This window comes from Colossoma macropomum, unplaced genomic scaffold, assembly GCF_904425465.1.
Source record: "Colossoma macropomum unplaced genomic scaffold, Colossoma_macropomum, whole genome shotgun sequence".
NCBI classification, from domain to species: domain Eukaryota; kingdom Metazoa; phylum Chordata; class Actinopteri; order Characiformes; family Serrasalmidae; genus Colossoma; species Colossoma macropomum.
In genome coordinates this window covers 16,190,826-16,203,783 of record NW_023494790.1, presented here as the reverse complement: position 1 = coordinate 16,203,783, position 12,958 = coordinate 16,190,826, and the positions used below count along the sequence as shown (strand labels likewise).

At 37.5% G+C, this 12,958-nt stretch overlaps 1 protein-coding gene across 1 annotated transcript; it reads left to right on the top strand.

Moving 5' to 3' along the window:
- Positions 1 to 257: 257 nt before the first annotated feature.
- Positions 258 to 12,956, top strand: mfsd8 (major facilitator superfamily domain containing 8). Its single transcript, XM_036572345.1, has 12 exons — positions 258 to 618; positions 5,866 to 5,939; positions 6,165 to 6,208; positions 6,625 to 6,865; positions 7,012 to 7,125; positions 8,415 to 8,559; positions 8,737 to 8,795; positions 9,545 to 9,653; positions 9,988 to 10,122; positions 10,561 to 10,664; positions 10,958 to 11,184; positions 12,337 to 12,956. The coding sequence occupies exons 1-12, from the start codon at positions 560 to 562 to the stop codon at positions 12,541 to 12,543; spliced, it is 1,518 nt and encodes a 505-aa protein (XP_036428238.1). The 5' UTR covers positions 258 to 559; the 3' UTR covers positions 12,544 to 12,956.
- Positions 12,957 to 12,958: the final 2 nt, after the last annotated feature.

Sequence of the window (12,958 nt, the reverse complement as noted above, 5' to 3'; positions counted from 1 at the left end):
AATAGTTGTATCAGTGTAGTGAGTCGTGAGTAACAGACAGACTATTTAAAGAGGTTCATTCACATCAGACGTTGTCTGTTATAGCTATTTTATAACTAATTTTGAGCTCTTGTTGCCTGATATTCGCATTCGTTTTATCGTTACATAACATAATACACTGCGGTCGGCACGTTATATCTATTTTGCCAAAGAAAAAAGACTTTAATTTTGAAAACTATTCGAAGTACCCGCGTAAATCATGACGTCGTTACAGTCACAGTAGCTAGTTGCCAGGAGCGGGTTTCATTACTGCTAGTGTTGCTGCTGTGCGTCAATAACACTGCTGGACTTCAGACTGCAGACTGCGTGTTAAAATGGAAGCGTTTTTATGCAATTTGCTGACGACGTTTTCGGGATTCGTCCTGTTGCTGCTCCAGCAAGACTCCGAAAACGGTGAACTGGGACGCTAACTTGACTAATTTGATTAGTAAAGCATGTAGCTTAAGGGACCTAAGGAGGCATCTTACAAACCAAACTCTTACTGACTAACGTTACACCAGTTAACCTAAACCACACCACCATGTCTCTGATTGAATCTGAAGACGAAAACACTCCTCTGCTCAGAGGCGACGCTGACAGGTGAGTGGACAAAACGGCCAAAACAGTCGCTTTAGTGGTCATCTTTAAGAGCGCTAACTCATTTTTATTATTTTAAATCGTGTAACTTTTTTTTTTTTTTTGTTAACAATTATTGCTTCCATGGTCACGTTTTAAAAGTGATTCTTAAAGGTCTCCTCGAGGCAATGGTGCTGTTTAGAAACATGAGTTCTGTCGTTTCATGTTTAAATGGTTCTCTGCATGGTGAAGTGGTTCTTCACCCTGATGGAGAATGTGTTGTATTTCTATAGCACCAAAAAGGGTTCTTCTACTGCTCCAAGCTTGCTATATGGAACCATTTTCGAAGAAGTGCTGTATAAAAGCGTGTAACGTAAGAGCACGGTATTCCGTACACTTCAGTATTCCGTACACTTGCAAATATTTCTGTCTGTGTAATAAAAACCACTTTCTTGACATTTGTCAAAGATACATCTGAGACATTATCATATAGCGTTATCCTTTTTTCCATCAAATCGGTTGGCAAGACCATCTAAGCTGGGTTTGGACATCAAATCTATGCAAATAGTGACCGCCCCACCCAGCGCCACACGAACATGGCGGGTGGGGAAACCCAGGGATGCGAATGTGAATGGGGTGGGGAAAACTTTCATGGCCAGTTAAAATGCATTTTAGCACGTTTAAACATCATATTTAACACTAAAACGAATATTAAACAATGGATTATCACCATGAAACACAGTATGTTTAGTACTGAGTTAATCTAAGTTTACACCGTCAGCTTTTTTTTTTTTTCATGGTAGCCTCATTCATTGCACATATTGTTTATAAAATTCAGTTTTATAATCAGTATAATCAGTTAATGTCTATTTTTATGCAATTAGATTCAATAAAACTTCAAATAAAATGCAGGGAAAACACTACGGAAAACTGCTCCTTCTGTGGAAGCTGGTGTACGGAATGCTGAATTAAATCGTGTATGACTTCGGGTATTTCCACAATAACTACTAAAACGCGAAAAATGCCGAAATACTGTACGGAGTACAGTGATCTTAGCTACGTTACACATTCTTCATCAGTCTGAAGGACTATTTTACCATGCAAAGAACCGTTTAAGCATGAAGTGGTTCTGTGTAGAACTGAACTTAAATTGTGTAGGTTACTTCGGCCAGCAGTAACTTTTCAGTTCAATCGGGCCAAATCTAGTTTTAGTTTGTTAGTCAGATAACTAACAATTAGTTTTCTTAAACTGTTAAATATATGGTCTGTGATGTACAGCTGGTTGTCCCACAGAAGTTATAAGATTTTGTGATGATTTCAGAAGTTAGCTCAGTGTGCGTTGCAGGACAGTAGCATTAGTTTCTGAGTCGGAGACTTTCACATTCCTGTAATTAATGTTCCCACATGCGAAAGTCCTGAAATGCTAAATAAATAAATACCAAACCAAAACATGCAACAGCAAGTCCAGAAACCCAGAGAAAAACCCAGCAAACCTGGGATTCCCGAGTTTAGGTCCATTTCTCAGACTTTTGGGTCACCAGCCGTATGATCTCTCTAATTGAAAGGAGTGATGTGGGTCCTGGTAGAAGTCAGCTTCTAATTCGCGAGCTTCTTCGAATTTTCCCGTTCCACCTTAAATGGTGCCTCAGGTACGTTCTGACGACACAGCCACCAGAATGGAATTGCTGCACCTTTAAGGTGGAACGGAAAATTCGTACAAGTAGTCGCCGAATAAGTAGCTTTGGGCACCAGAATGTAACTGCTCCACCATTTAAGGTGGAGCGGGAAAATCGACCAATAAGCTGGCGAATAGGAAGCTGACTTCAGCCTCGTGTAATTTTGACATTCGAGTGTTTTGAAGAGTTAATGAATGAACATTGGGCTAAACTGTGGGAAGGGATGAAAACCGAAACCGAAACCGATAATGTAAGCTGGGGCTATAGGCGAGCTTATTGGGGCGAGCACAGCATCAGTGTTAGAAAGCTAAAAAAAAAACTTTTACCACAAACTGTGCAGCACACAGAGGAGTGAATTCGAAAACATATTTTATTATTGAAAATATTTAAGGGGAGTCTTTGTGTACTACTGTGGGTTCATGGGGAGTCGTCTTCTCAGCGTCTTCTACGTGAGAACTTTTCTCCTCAGCGAGTGATGTTCCACCTTGATAGTTCGTCCAGGTAACACTGACAACGTTGTCACTATTTCTGTACCGACATATCCAGCTAGAGCAGTTTGCATAGTTAGCAGTACAGCTTTAGACTTGTCAATCACACCTCGCTAACGGTAAATAGTTTGGTAGAAGTATTCACGCTTATTGACGCATACGAGCAGAGGTGTTCACCAAGCTCCATTTCCGGGTTGGGACAATTTGTAAAATGCAATAAAAATAAGAACATCTGATTTGTTAACATTCTTGAACATTTATTCAACTGACAAAAGGACAAAGATTTCCAATATTTTCACTTAATTGTATTTTGTAAATAGAAGCAAATTTAGAATTTGATGCCTACACTACACTCAACAAAAAGGTTGGGATGGAGGCATGTTTACCACTGTGTTACCTAACCTTTCCTTTAATTTATTAATTTTAATCGTTTGGAAGCTGAGGATACTGATTGCTAAAGTTTTGCAAGTTGATTTTTGACCACTCTTGCTTGATACCAGACTTAAGCTGCTCAACAATTCGCAGTTGTTTTTCTGGGCTGCAGGCAGGACAGTCAAGCACACGCACTCTGTGTCTGCAAAGCCCTGCTGTTGTGTGCTGAGTAAGGCCTGGCATTGTTTTGCTGAAATCACCATGGACTTCTCAGGAAACTACATCGTCTTGATGACAGTTTATGTCTCTCTGAAATCCCAGTGTACCCCTAAACGTCAGTGGTACGTATGCAAGTCATGCACGTGGTTGACTTTTGCACCTTTCACCGATAAATCTCTGGATGGTCCCTTTCATCTTTGGCACTGGGAAATCGACGTCCCTTTTTCCCCAAAACAAGCTGAAACATGGACTCATCTGACCACTGCACACATTTCCACCGTTTTTTGGACAATCTGAGAAGAGCTTGGGCCCAGAGAACTCAGCAGTGTTTCTTCATGGAATTGATCTATGTTTCAAGTTGCATTTCTTGATGCAGTGGTGAACTGTGTTAAGTGACAATGGTTTTCTGGAGTCCTCCCAAGCCCATGTGACTATATATAACACCGTAGTGTGACTGTTTCTCATGCAATGCCGTCTGAGGGCTCAGAGGTCACGGACATTCAACAGTGGTTTCCGGTCTTGCCCTAGACGGATTCCCTGAATCTTTTCACTATATGTGGTAGACAGTGAAAGACCTAAATTCTTTGCAATGTTGCATTAAGGAGTGTTCTTTTTGAACTGTTTGACACTTCTCTTATGACGTTTTGCACAAAGTTGTGAGCCACAAGCCATCGTTGCTTGCAAAGACTGAGCTTTTGGTGGATGCTCCTATTATATGTAATCATGATACCCTTACCTGTGACCTGTGTTCACCTGCTTAATGTGTAATGTTTCAAAACTGTAACTTGAATATTCTATAAACGTTTCACTCTTATTTTGCCCGTCTTAATTTTTTTTTTTTGTGTGTGTGTGTTGCAGGCATCAAATTCAGTTTTTTTTCTTAGATTTACAAAACACAATCAAGTTGGTCAGCTAAAACATTAAGAGCCATTTCTTTGCACTTTTGTCAGTTAAATAAAGGTTTAAGAGAAATGACAAATCACAGGTTCTTGTTTTTATTGCATTTTACAAAATGTCCCAACTTTTCCGGAAATGGGGTTTGTACTTTACAGTCTAATAAACATAAAATTGTCCATCTCCCCATGATGGAACATAACAAACAATAAAATAGTGATTTCAGTTGTATGAGACTGGCACCTGGAATGATGAATTGAGTCTTGCACATCTCTAATTAATAGTGGTATAAGTATTTTATAGTTGAAAGCTTAAAAATACATTTTACCTATTTTTCTCAAATTTATGCATTATTCGTTCAGTGGATAGGGTGTAAATATGGTCATTCACATTGATGTGAAAAGGTGTTTTGTAGAGAAATGTACTGAAACTGATTACTTTACAGTGGTGGTGAAAGGAACCATGGGTTTGTAATGTCTGCAGTGCAAATACAGCAGTTTTATTTGCTGCCCAAAATAACTGCTGTCTTCTGAGTTTTTGTGTTGGTGGTGGTATTGTTTTCTGTACAACACCTCTCCACCTTCATGAATGCAATTAAATACTACTTAAATTAGTCCAAAATCTGAAAACTACTCTAGTGTCTGAGGCATCTGAAATGTATAACTGATATGCGGTTCCTATCGTAACTGCTGTGAACAGTTCTGGCTTAAGTAAGTTATGATTCACTTCAGAACAACACAATATTCCTTTCTAAGTGTATCATGGTTGTAATGAGTACTTAATATAAGTAATATTTTTATACGTAAATGTAATATAAGAAAAAGACAACTTGTGTAAACACAAAATACATTCTTAAATGTTTTAGATATTTTACTTATTGAAGGACAAAGTCATCCAATAAGAACTGGCACTGTGATAAAAAGTAATTGCTCAATTCATGAGTTCACCATATTTAGTTGATAATTGGGGTCAGTTAAACTGGATACACCCAGGCTTGATTACTGCCAGCTCTGTTGAATCTAAACATCACTTAAATAGAAACTTTGTGAATTCGACGAGGTCTCAACAAGCCGCACGCTGTTCTGCATTCAAATGAAATTCAGGAAGAGATGAGAAAGAATGTTCATGAAATATGTCAGTCTCGAAAGAGTTACAAAGCCATTTCTGAGGCTATGGGACTCCATTAAACCGCAGTGCAAGCCAGGGGTTGAAACAGGGGTGAATCTGCCTAGAAGTGGTCAACTGATTTAAAGCAATTCTGCAAAGAAGAGTGGTTCACAGCGATGTGAAAGACCAGCTTCTAGCTACAGGAAGTGTTTGGTTGCAGTTGTTGCTGCTACAGGTGGCCCAACAAGTTAGTAAGTTAAGGGGGCAGTTACTTTTACACATGGGTGATACTGGTGTTGCAAATTTTTTTCTTCTATAAATAAAATGGTCATTAAAAAAACGTGTTTTCTGTATAAGGATCTGAAACCACCTAATGTGACATACACAGAAATAGAGGAAATAAGGGGGCAAATACTTTTTCATGACACTGTAATTAGGCTTTGTTAAATTTATGAGAAACACTGACTAAAAATCATAAAAATCCTAAATAATTTTTGATATTTTTTTACGTGCAGCATTGAGGATGCTGACAGGAGCCGGTGGAAGTCAATCAGGGTCATGTACTTCACCATGTTCCTCAGCAGTGTGGGTGAGAGAGCTACAGAATTATTTGTTATTTATATACAGAGAGGTATTCTACCTACATTTTAAAAAATGTGGTGGTTTACAGATTGTTGATCAAAATTTAGGGCACTGTCCATGTGTATTGTTGATCAATACTTGATTTACAGCCCTTTTATTTACATATAAAGACTTGGTATGCTATGGAAACTGTCTCTATTACTTAAAGCTCTGTGTACCATCTTCTCCACAGGTTTTACAATTGTCATCACTTCAATATGGCCTTATCTGCAAAAGGTAAAGATGTTGCTTGTGTCATGTGAGGTTCAAATGTCTTTGGAGAAGTGCAGCAGTGATGTTGGTTAAGAAAATTCTATTTATGTTTTCAAAGAAAATGTTAGCAGTTTCTAGATATACTGTTCACAAAAAGAGAAATGAAAAAAGGAAGCAGATAAAATAGGCAGGTGAATGTCCATGAAACTGGTTCCTTTTTGCACTCTCAAAAAAGTGGCATACAGCCTGCTCTCACAGAGGATTCAGTTACTGCAGTACCCTGTGAGAAATGCTTCAGAAGAATTAAATGTCTATGGTTAAATTACTGCAGATAAATTTAAAACGTAGATTGTAAATAGATTATTAAAATTATGGTTTGAGGGAAAAAAGTCTGTGGTAAGCCAGTCAGTCATTCAGACATGTTCATTTTGTCATTTTAGATTGATAACACTGCAGATGCCAGCTTCTTGGGTTGGGTAGTGGCCGCCTACAGCTTGGGGCAGATGGTGGCTTCGCCACTTTTCGGACTTTGGTCCAACCACAGACCTCGACGGGAGCCACTGGTCTGTTCTATATTCATCAATGTTTCAGCCAACATCTACTACTCCTATTTATACCTCCCTTCCTCTCATAACAAATACCACATGCTTCTGGCCCGAGCATTTGTTGGCTTCGGAGCAGGTAAAGACTTCAGAAACAAAGAAATAATTCATCTTTGTGACTAGCACTAGTTCTAGCGCATAACAAAAACAGTGGTCAAGCTGATATTATGTGCGAGATTTATATATAGACGACTACTGTTGGGTCTTTTCATGATTGTTTTGCAGGTAATGTAGCTGTAGTGAGGTCTTATGTCGCAGGAGCCACCTCCTTGAAGGAGAGAACCAGTGCAATGGCCAACATGAGTGCCTGCCAGGCTCTGGGATTCATACTTGGCCCAGGTAGGTGTTTTTCCTGTGCAGTGATAGTGTAATCTGCACTGGGTTTCTACAGATTATGTCAGTAAATGTATTTCTGCTATATGTGAGCATTGGAGCAGTGAAGCCAAAATTGTTATCTTTGTCTGTATCCTCAAGCAGAACACATGTAAACAGAATCAGAATCACTTTACTGGCCAGATGCACTTGTGTGTACAAGGAATTTGTCTTGGTGAAATTGGTGCTTATATAAACGGACAGTGCAAAATGCAAATAGTCAGCAAGTATATACAAATAATGCAATGCGCTGCCACACAGGGCATGACAATATATTTTATGTAAAGAAATGCACAGGGTATTTATAACAATATAGATTGGATGTGGTATGACTATAGAAAGTGCAGGGATTCAGTTAAGTAATAGATTAATAGATGCTGCTACATGTTACACATGCCATTATACCAGTAAGTGCATAAATTCTGTAACTATGCAGCCATATTTGAAATTAAATAGTGACTTGTTTGGTTTTTGCATTATGCTATGGTAAGTACAAAGGTTTGGAACTGGTATTAGCATGAAGTATATGTATATAAAAACATGTTAAATAAAAGCAACTATGAAGCGTTTTAGGACCAAAACGTGGAATGTTCTTGCCTGGACAAGTCAACCTGAACACTAGTAAGCATTGCTGCATGGTTGACGTAATAAAGATGTAAATACCCTTGAATTAAAGTCGACATTCTGCACTTTAACCTCATAGTCATTGTTTAACTTGAACCCAGTGTGCTCAAGGACTGGTACTGTCCACTGTACACAGTGGAAATTACCACTGCACATGTACATGACACAGAAACAAAGCTAATGTGATTTGTATAGTCCTACACATACCTTCAGAGATCATTCTCATGTCACCAGTGAGGTAGTGTGCCTGTGTCCTCAAAACCAGTGGTTTTGTTTTGGCAGTGTTCAGAGGAAGTTGTAGTTTTGTAAAGGGTGTTGAAATGCAGTTAGGTAATGGTTTGAATCCTGCAGTCTTTTATCCAGAAGTAGTAGCTTTTGGCTCCTTTTTATGGTTTACAAAGACAAAACATGTAAAACATACAGATTCTGTACTTTTTCCTTTAAGCCTTTCCTCTTTAAAATTAAACCAGATGGAGTGTGTAGTAAAAGTTACATAACTTCAAAATAATAATACCACTAATAATAATGGAACTCTTGATTCATTTGTTAATGATTTTAAAATGTTTAGACATTTATTGTAATTAAATGCTATTGAGCATGCCTGTTAAACCATGGACTGCTTTGCCCTTCAGCTCTTCAGGCAGCTCTGTCATTCATTGGTGAGAAAGGCTTTCCTGTGAAGATCATTCAGCTGAACTTTAACATGTACACTGCTCCAGCACTTCTCGCAGCCTGCTTTGGTGTCATCAACATCTTGCTGGTTATTATAATCCTGAGGTAATGCTTTAACTATAAGCAGTCAGCATTTTGATTGTAGTGCCATTGCAGTGGTTCTGTCTAAATAAGTTCATCAAGGTTTTCTAACTGAAACTGGAAGTATGTTTTTGAGTGAAAATTGGACATGTTTTGTGCATTTAGAAGCTCTGTTTTTCAGTGACATTCTTTGTTCATCAGGGAACATTGTGTGGATGATCATGGGAAGCAGATCAGAGCTATTAACTATGTGTCAGAAGGTAATATACTCATTTAGTATAGTCATGCTGGGCTATAGCACTGCACAGTTTAGTGTTTTCCTCTCATGAATGACTTAAAGGGGAATTGCACTGATCTTTCAATATTTCTTCATTATTCAATCGATAAAACAGTCAGTCAAAGTGCTTTGATGTGAAATGCATATAGAGAAACTTACAGAGTCAGAATTGTTCACAGTGGTGGTGAAAGGAATCAGTCTGAAATGTTTAGTGCCTTTAAAAGCTCCATCACAGAAAGATATTACACAAAAAATGTATGAATACGCTGCCTGATGCCCAAGACATTGTTTTACAACAGTTTTCAGATAACCTTTTGGCATAAAACATATTTTATTGTTATTTTTTTTTTTATCCATTCATGGTGAGACAGTACATGCAAAACAGTGCCCCAAGAGAACTTACTTTTTTCAGATTTACCACTATTTTACAATTATCAACATTACTTACAAAACCTCAGAATATACATCTAGGTCCACTTATCATTTTAGACAGTAAATAAAATGGCTGTGTTTGCAATGTGGACATTGTGACCTGACCACCTATCACCACCACTGTAAAGAAAATCTGAGAGCTTTTGAAAAATGGGTGGGATGCTTCACTAGTATTAGATGTCAGTTTGAGAAATAGATGTTGAAATAGGAAATCTTGACATCTTTCATCAAACATCATGAACTAGTGTTGACTTAAGAGTAGGCAGTTAGACCCACATGTTGTGTTTTTTAATCTCACAGAGCAAGTAGCTGTGGGCCCAGAGGTGGAGGGAAATATTGACCAAATTGCTGTGCTTACATCCAACATCCTTTTCTTCATCATCCTCTTCATTTTTGCTGTGTTTGAAACGTGAGTGCTCATCTCAGAAACATTTTTAGTTATGTAGTCCTAATTTGATACTCAAACACCCAAACAGACTGTTTTTTAAGGTAGAAAATCAAGTGAAAGATAAAAATGTGATAATTGTGACAAAGTTTAGTTTTTGACAGCAGGCAAAAAATAGAACCAGGAAACATGAAAAATCTTGACTATGGCTGGTCAGATATGAACTTAATAACAGTGGTAATAATAATAATAGTAATACTACTACCAAAAATAATAATAGCAATAATAATAATAATAATAATAATGTATACTTTTCATTTCATTCATGCACATCATAGTTTAGCTTTTCTCTCTGCAGTATATCCACCCCTTTGTCTATGGACATGTTTGCATGGACAAGGAAAGAAGCTGTTCTGTACAACGGGATCATATTGGCTGCCATTGGTTTTGAATCCATCATAGTGTTCCTTGTAGTAAAAGTGATTTCTGTGCGGTATGTTCAAGTATTACTCTTCATTTTTATGTGACTCTTAAAAGTGGATGATAGATGCAGAATACTCATGTTTGTTTAGTTTATTTACTGTCTTAATGTGTTGCTAAATATTTTGTGGTCACTCACTCTGAAATTCAGTGACATTCAGTAAAATCTGGTGCGATTCTTGTTAATTTAGACCCTAATGTCTAAATAATACTAATATAATTGTGCAATCGCCAAATAGGAAAGATTAATCATCCAGACACAAATATTTACTTGTAAGCCTTTAAGATGTAATACTACCAATAATAAAAGATGCTACTAAACCTTAGGTCATTCTTAATCAGTGCACTGTTAACTGTATTAGACAATAACATCAGTTCCTTTTGCATAAAGGGATGTAGACTATTGTTCTGCAGCTGTAGTTTGTAGTAAGACTTTTTTCCTCATTGTCAGGATTGGCGATCGTCCAGTGCTCTGGGGTGGCTTAGCCATAATATTTATTGGCTTCTTTATCTTGTTACCTTGGGGAAACCACTACCCAAAGATTCAGTGGGCAGGTGAGTCATTAAGCCATTCAAAATTGAATTTAAACTCATTTCAGTCATAAAGAAAAATAAAATGAGACACAATGTAAACAGGTTTAATACCACAATTGCAACATTTAGCAGTATAGTATTTTGACCGTATCGTTCAGCTGTTACACTGATTCAAACATGACTTATACATAAAGGCTCAAAAATCAGTTCAACAGTTCTTCTTTTTTGCTCTCAGACATACCATTAAGGCATCTTACCTATGCTTGTTTTCTCATCATTACATTGCTTAATTTATCTTCCTGTTCCAAACACAGACCTTAAGAATAACTCCATACCAGTTATAGCTCTGGCAGCTAGCCCGCTCCCAAATGGCACTGTGGAGCCCATTGGTTGCCCATTTGAACAGATCTGGTGCCAGTATACCCCTGCCATCCACCTGGCACAGTATATCACGTCTGACATTCTCATAGGAGTGGGCTACCCTGCTTGTAATGTCATGTCCTACACATTGTACTCCAAGATACTGGGACCCAAACCACAGGTATGATATGTATGATGCAAATGTATAAGATCTTTGCAAACCTTGTTTCATTAATTATGGGTTTTCATATTTGTTTAATGTATGCATTAATGTTTTAGTAGTAGTTGTGTGACATGGGTCATGTGATAAAGTAGGGTATATTGGGAGAAGAAGCTTCCAGTAGTAAGTTGCTACTGCTTTGTTTAAACTGATATTGCTGTTATTGATGTAACACTACAACTACTACTACTATTAATAATAATAAATATACATATTACTATTTAAATATTAAACAACATTGACATTTCAAATATTTCTGTTTTATTGTCATTTGTTTTTTTTATTGAATTAGAATCATTAAAAGTGTCAATTTGTCCTAAACATTTTTACTGTTGTTTAACACTAGAAAGACTAGGGATTATTCTAACTCCAAAAGTGTACATAGCACTGATGACCTATTTTATTATATTAAATAAAATTGAACAATTAAGTTACTGTGTGTGCAGCCGAGGCACATACTTTAACCAACAATTTTATTAATAAGACTGGGAAATGTAATCAAGTGTTGTAGTTATCAGTTAACGTGGATAAGACACTTTTCAACCTTTTATATCTGATAACAGCACATTCTTTTGCCAAAACTGTAACACTTGAGATGTGCATTATCGTGATTAACATCATGCCTGTGCTGTTATTCATGATAAAGCACTCCTGCTCATGTTCTATTACTTCAATATACATTACTCCACAGATTACAAGTTTCTGTTTCACGATTGCTTTTTTTTCTCCACCCTCCACACTTAAAAAGTTACACAAATGTAAAACTTTGCCTTCAAACCAGAATGTAAAACAAGTGTTTAATTGGCAGACATTGTACGAGAAATTATGTGAAATATAAATGATACATTCTGTACAATTTGGATGTCTAATTGAGACGCGATTCACCAGGGGGCATCTCATTCCATGTAGAATATTTAATTATTTAGAATATAGAATTATTGATTTTAAAATAATAAGAGTAATTATATATTAAAGCTATATTGTATATTGCTGTTCCAGTTTATTTTCTCAATCTTTTGTCAAGTTCCCCTTTTTTGAATTGTTTTTACCTTTTTGAAATACTGTTTCATACAGTTCTTACAGTGTGCCTGTGTGCATGTTTGTTTTTTTCAGGGTGTGTACATGGGCTGGCTGACTGCTTCGGGCAGCGGTGCTCGGACGTTGGGGCCAGTGTTCGTCTCACAGATCTACACTATCTTAGGACCTCGCTGGGCCTTCAGTCTAATTTGTAGCATTGTGCTAGCAGCCATCATACTGCTGACTGCCATGTACAAGAGACTTATTGCTTTCTCTGTGCGTTACGGACGGATGGAGGAATGATGACAGTGCAGAAGATTAACACTGATCTTTTTTGCCTCTACTTTACTGGGGAAGATGCATTAAGAACACATTCTGATTTAAGGCGGGCAACTTTGAGGAACTTGGGGGTTAAGTGCCTTGGTGCGTAGGGATAGCAGGAACTGCTGGTCTCTACTGAACTCTCTCCATTACCCATACTGCCTTCTGGGAACTGGTTAGTGGAACCGCTAAGCTCTACATTAATTCAAATCCTTTTATATCAAAACTACGGTAACATCTTCAGGTTTGGAGGTAATTGCCACTGTGGACTCATGGAAAACTGGCATAACTAATCAAATATTTATTGCTTGTAAATCACTAAATTTTGATTGACCATGAAAAGCTAATGCTGGTATAAGAGTGGAGGCTTACAAAGTGCACAGCTCTATTTAAAGAT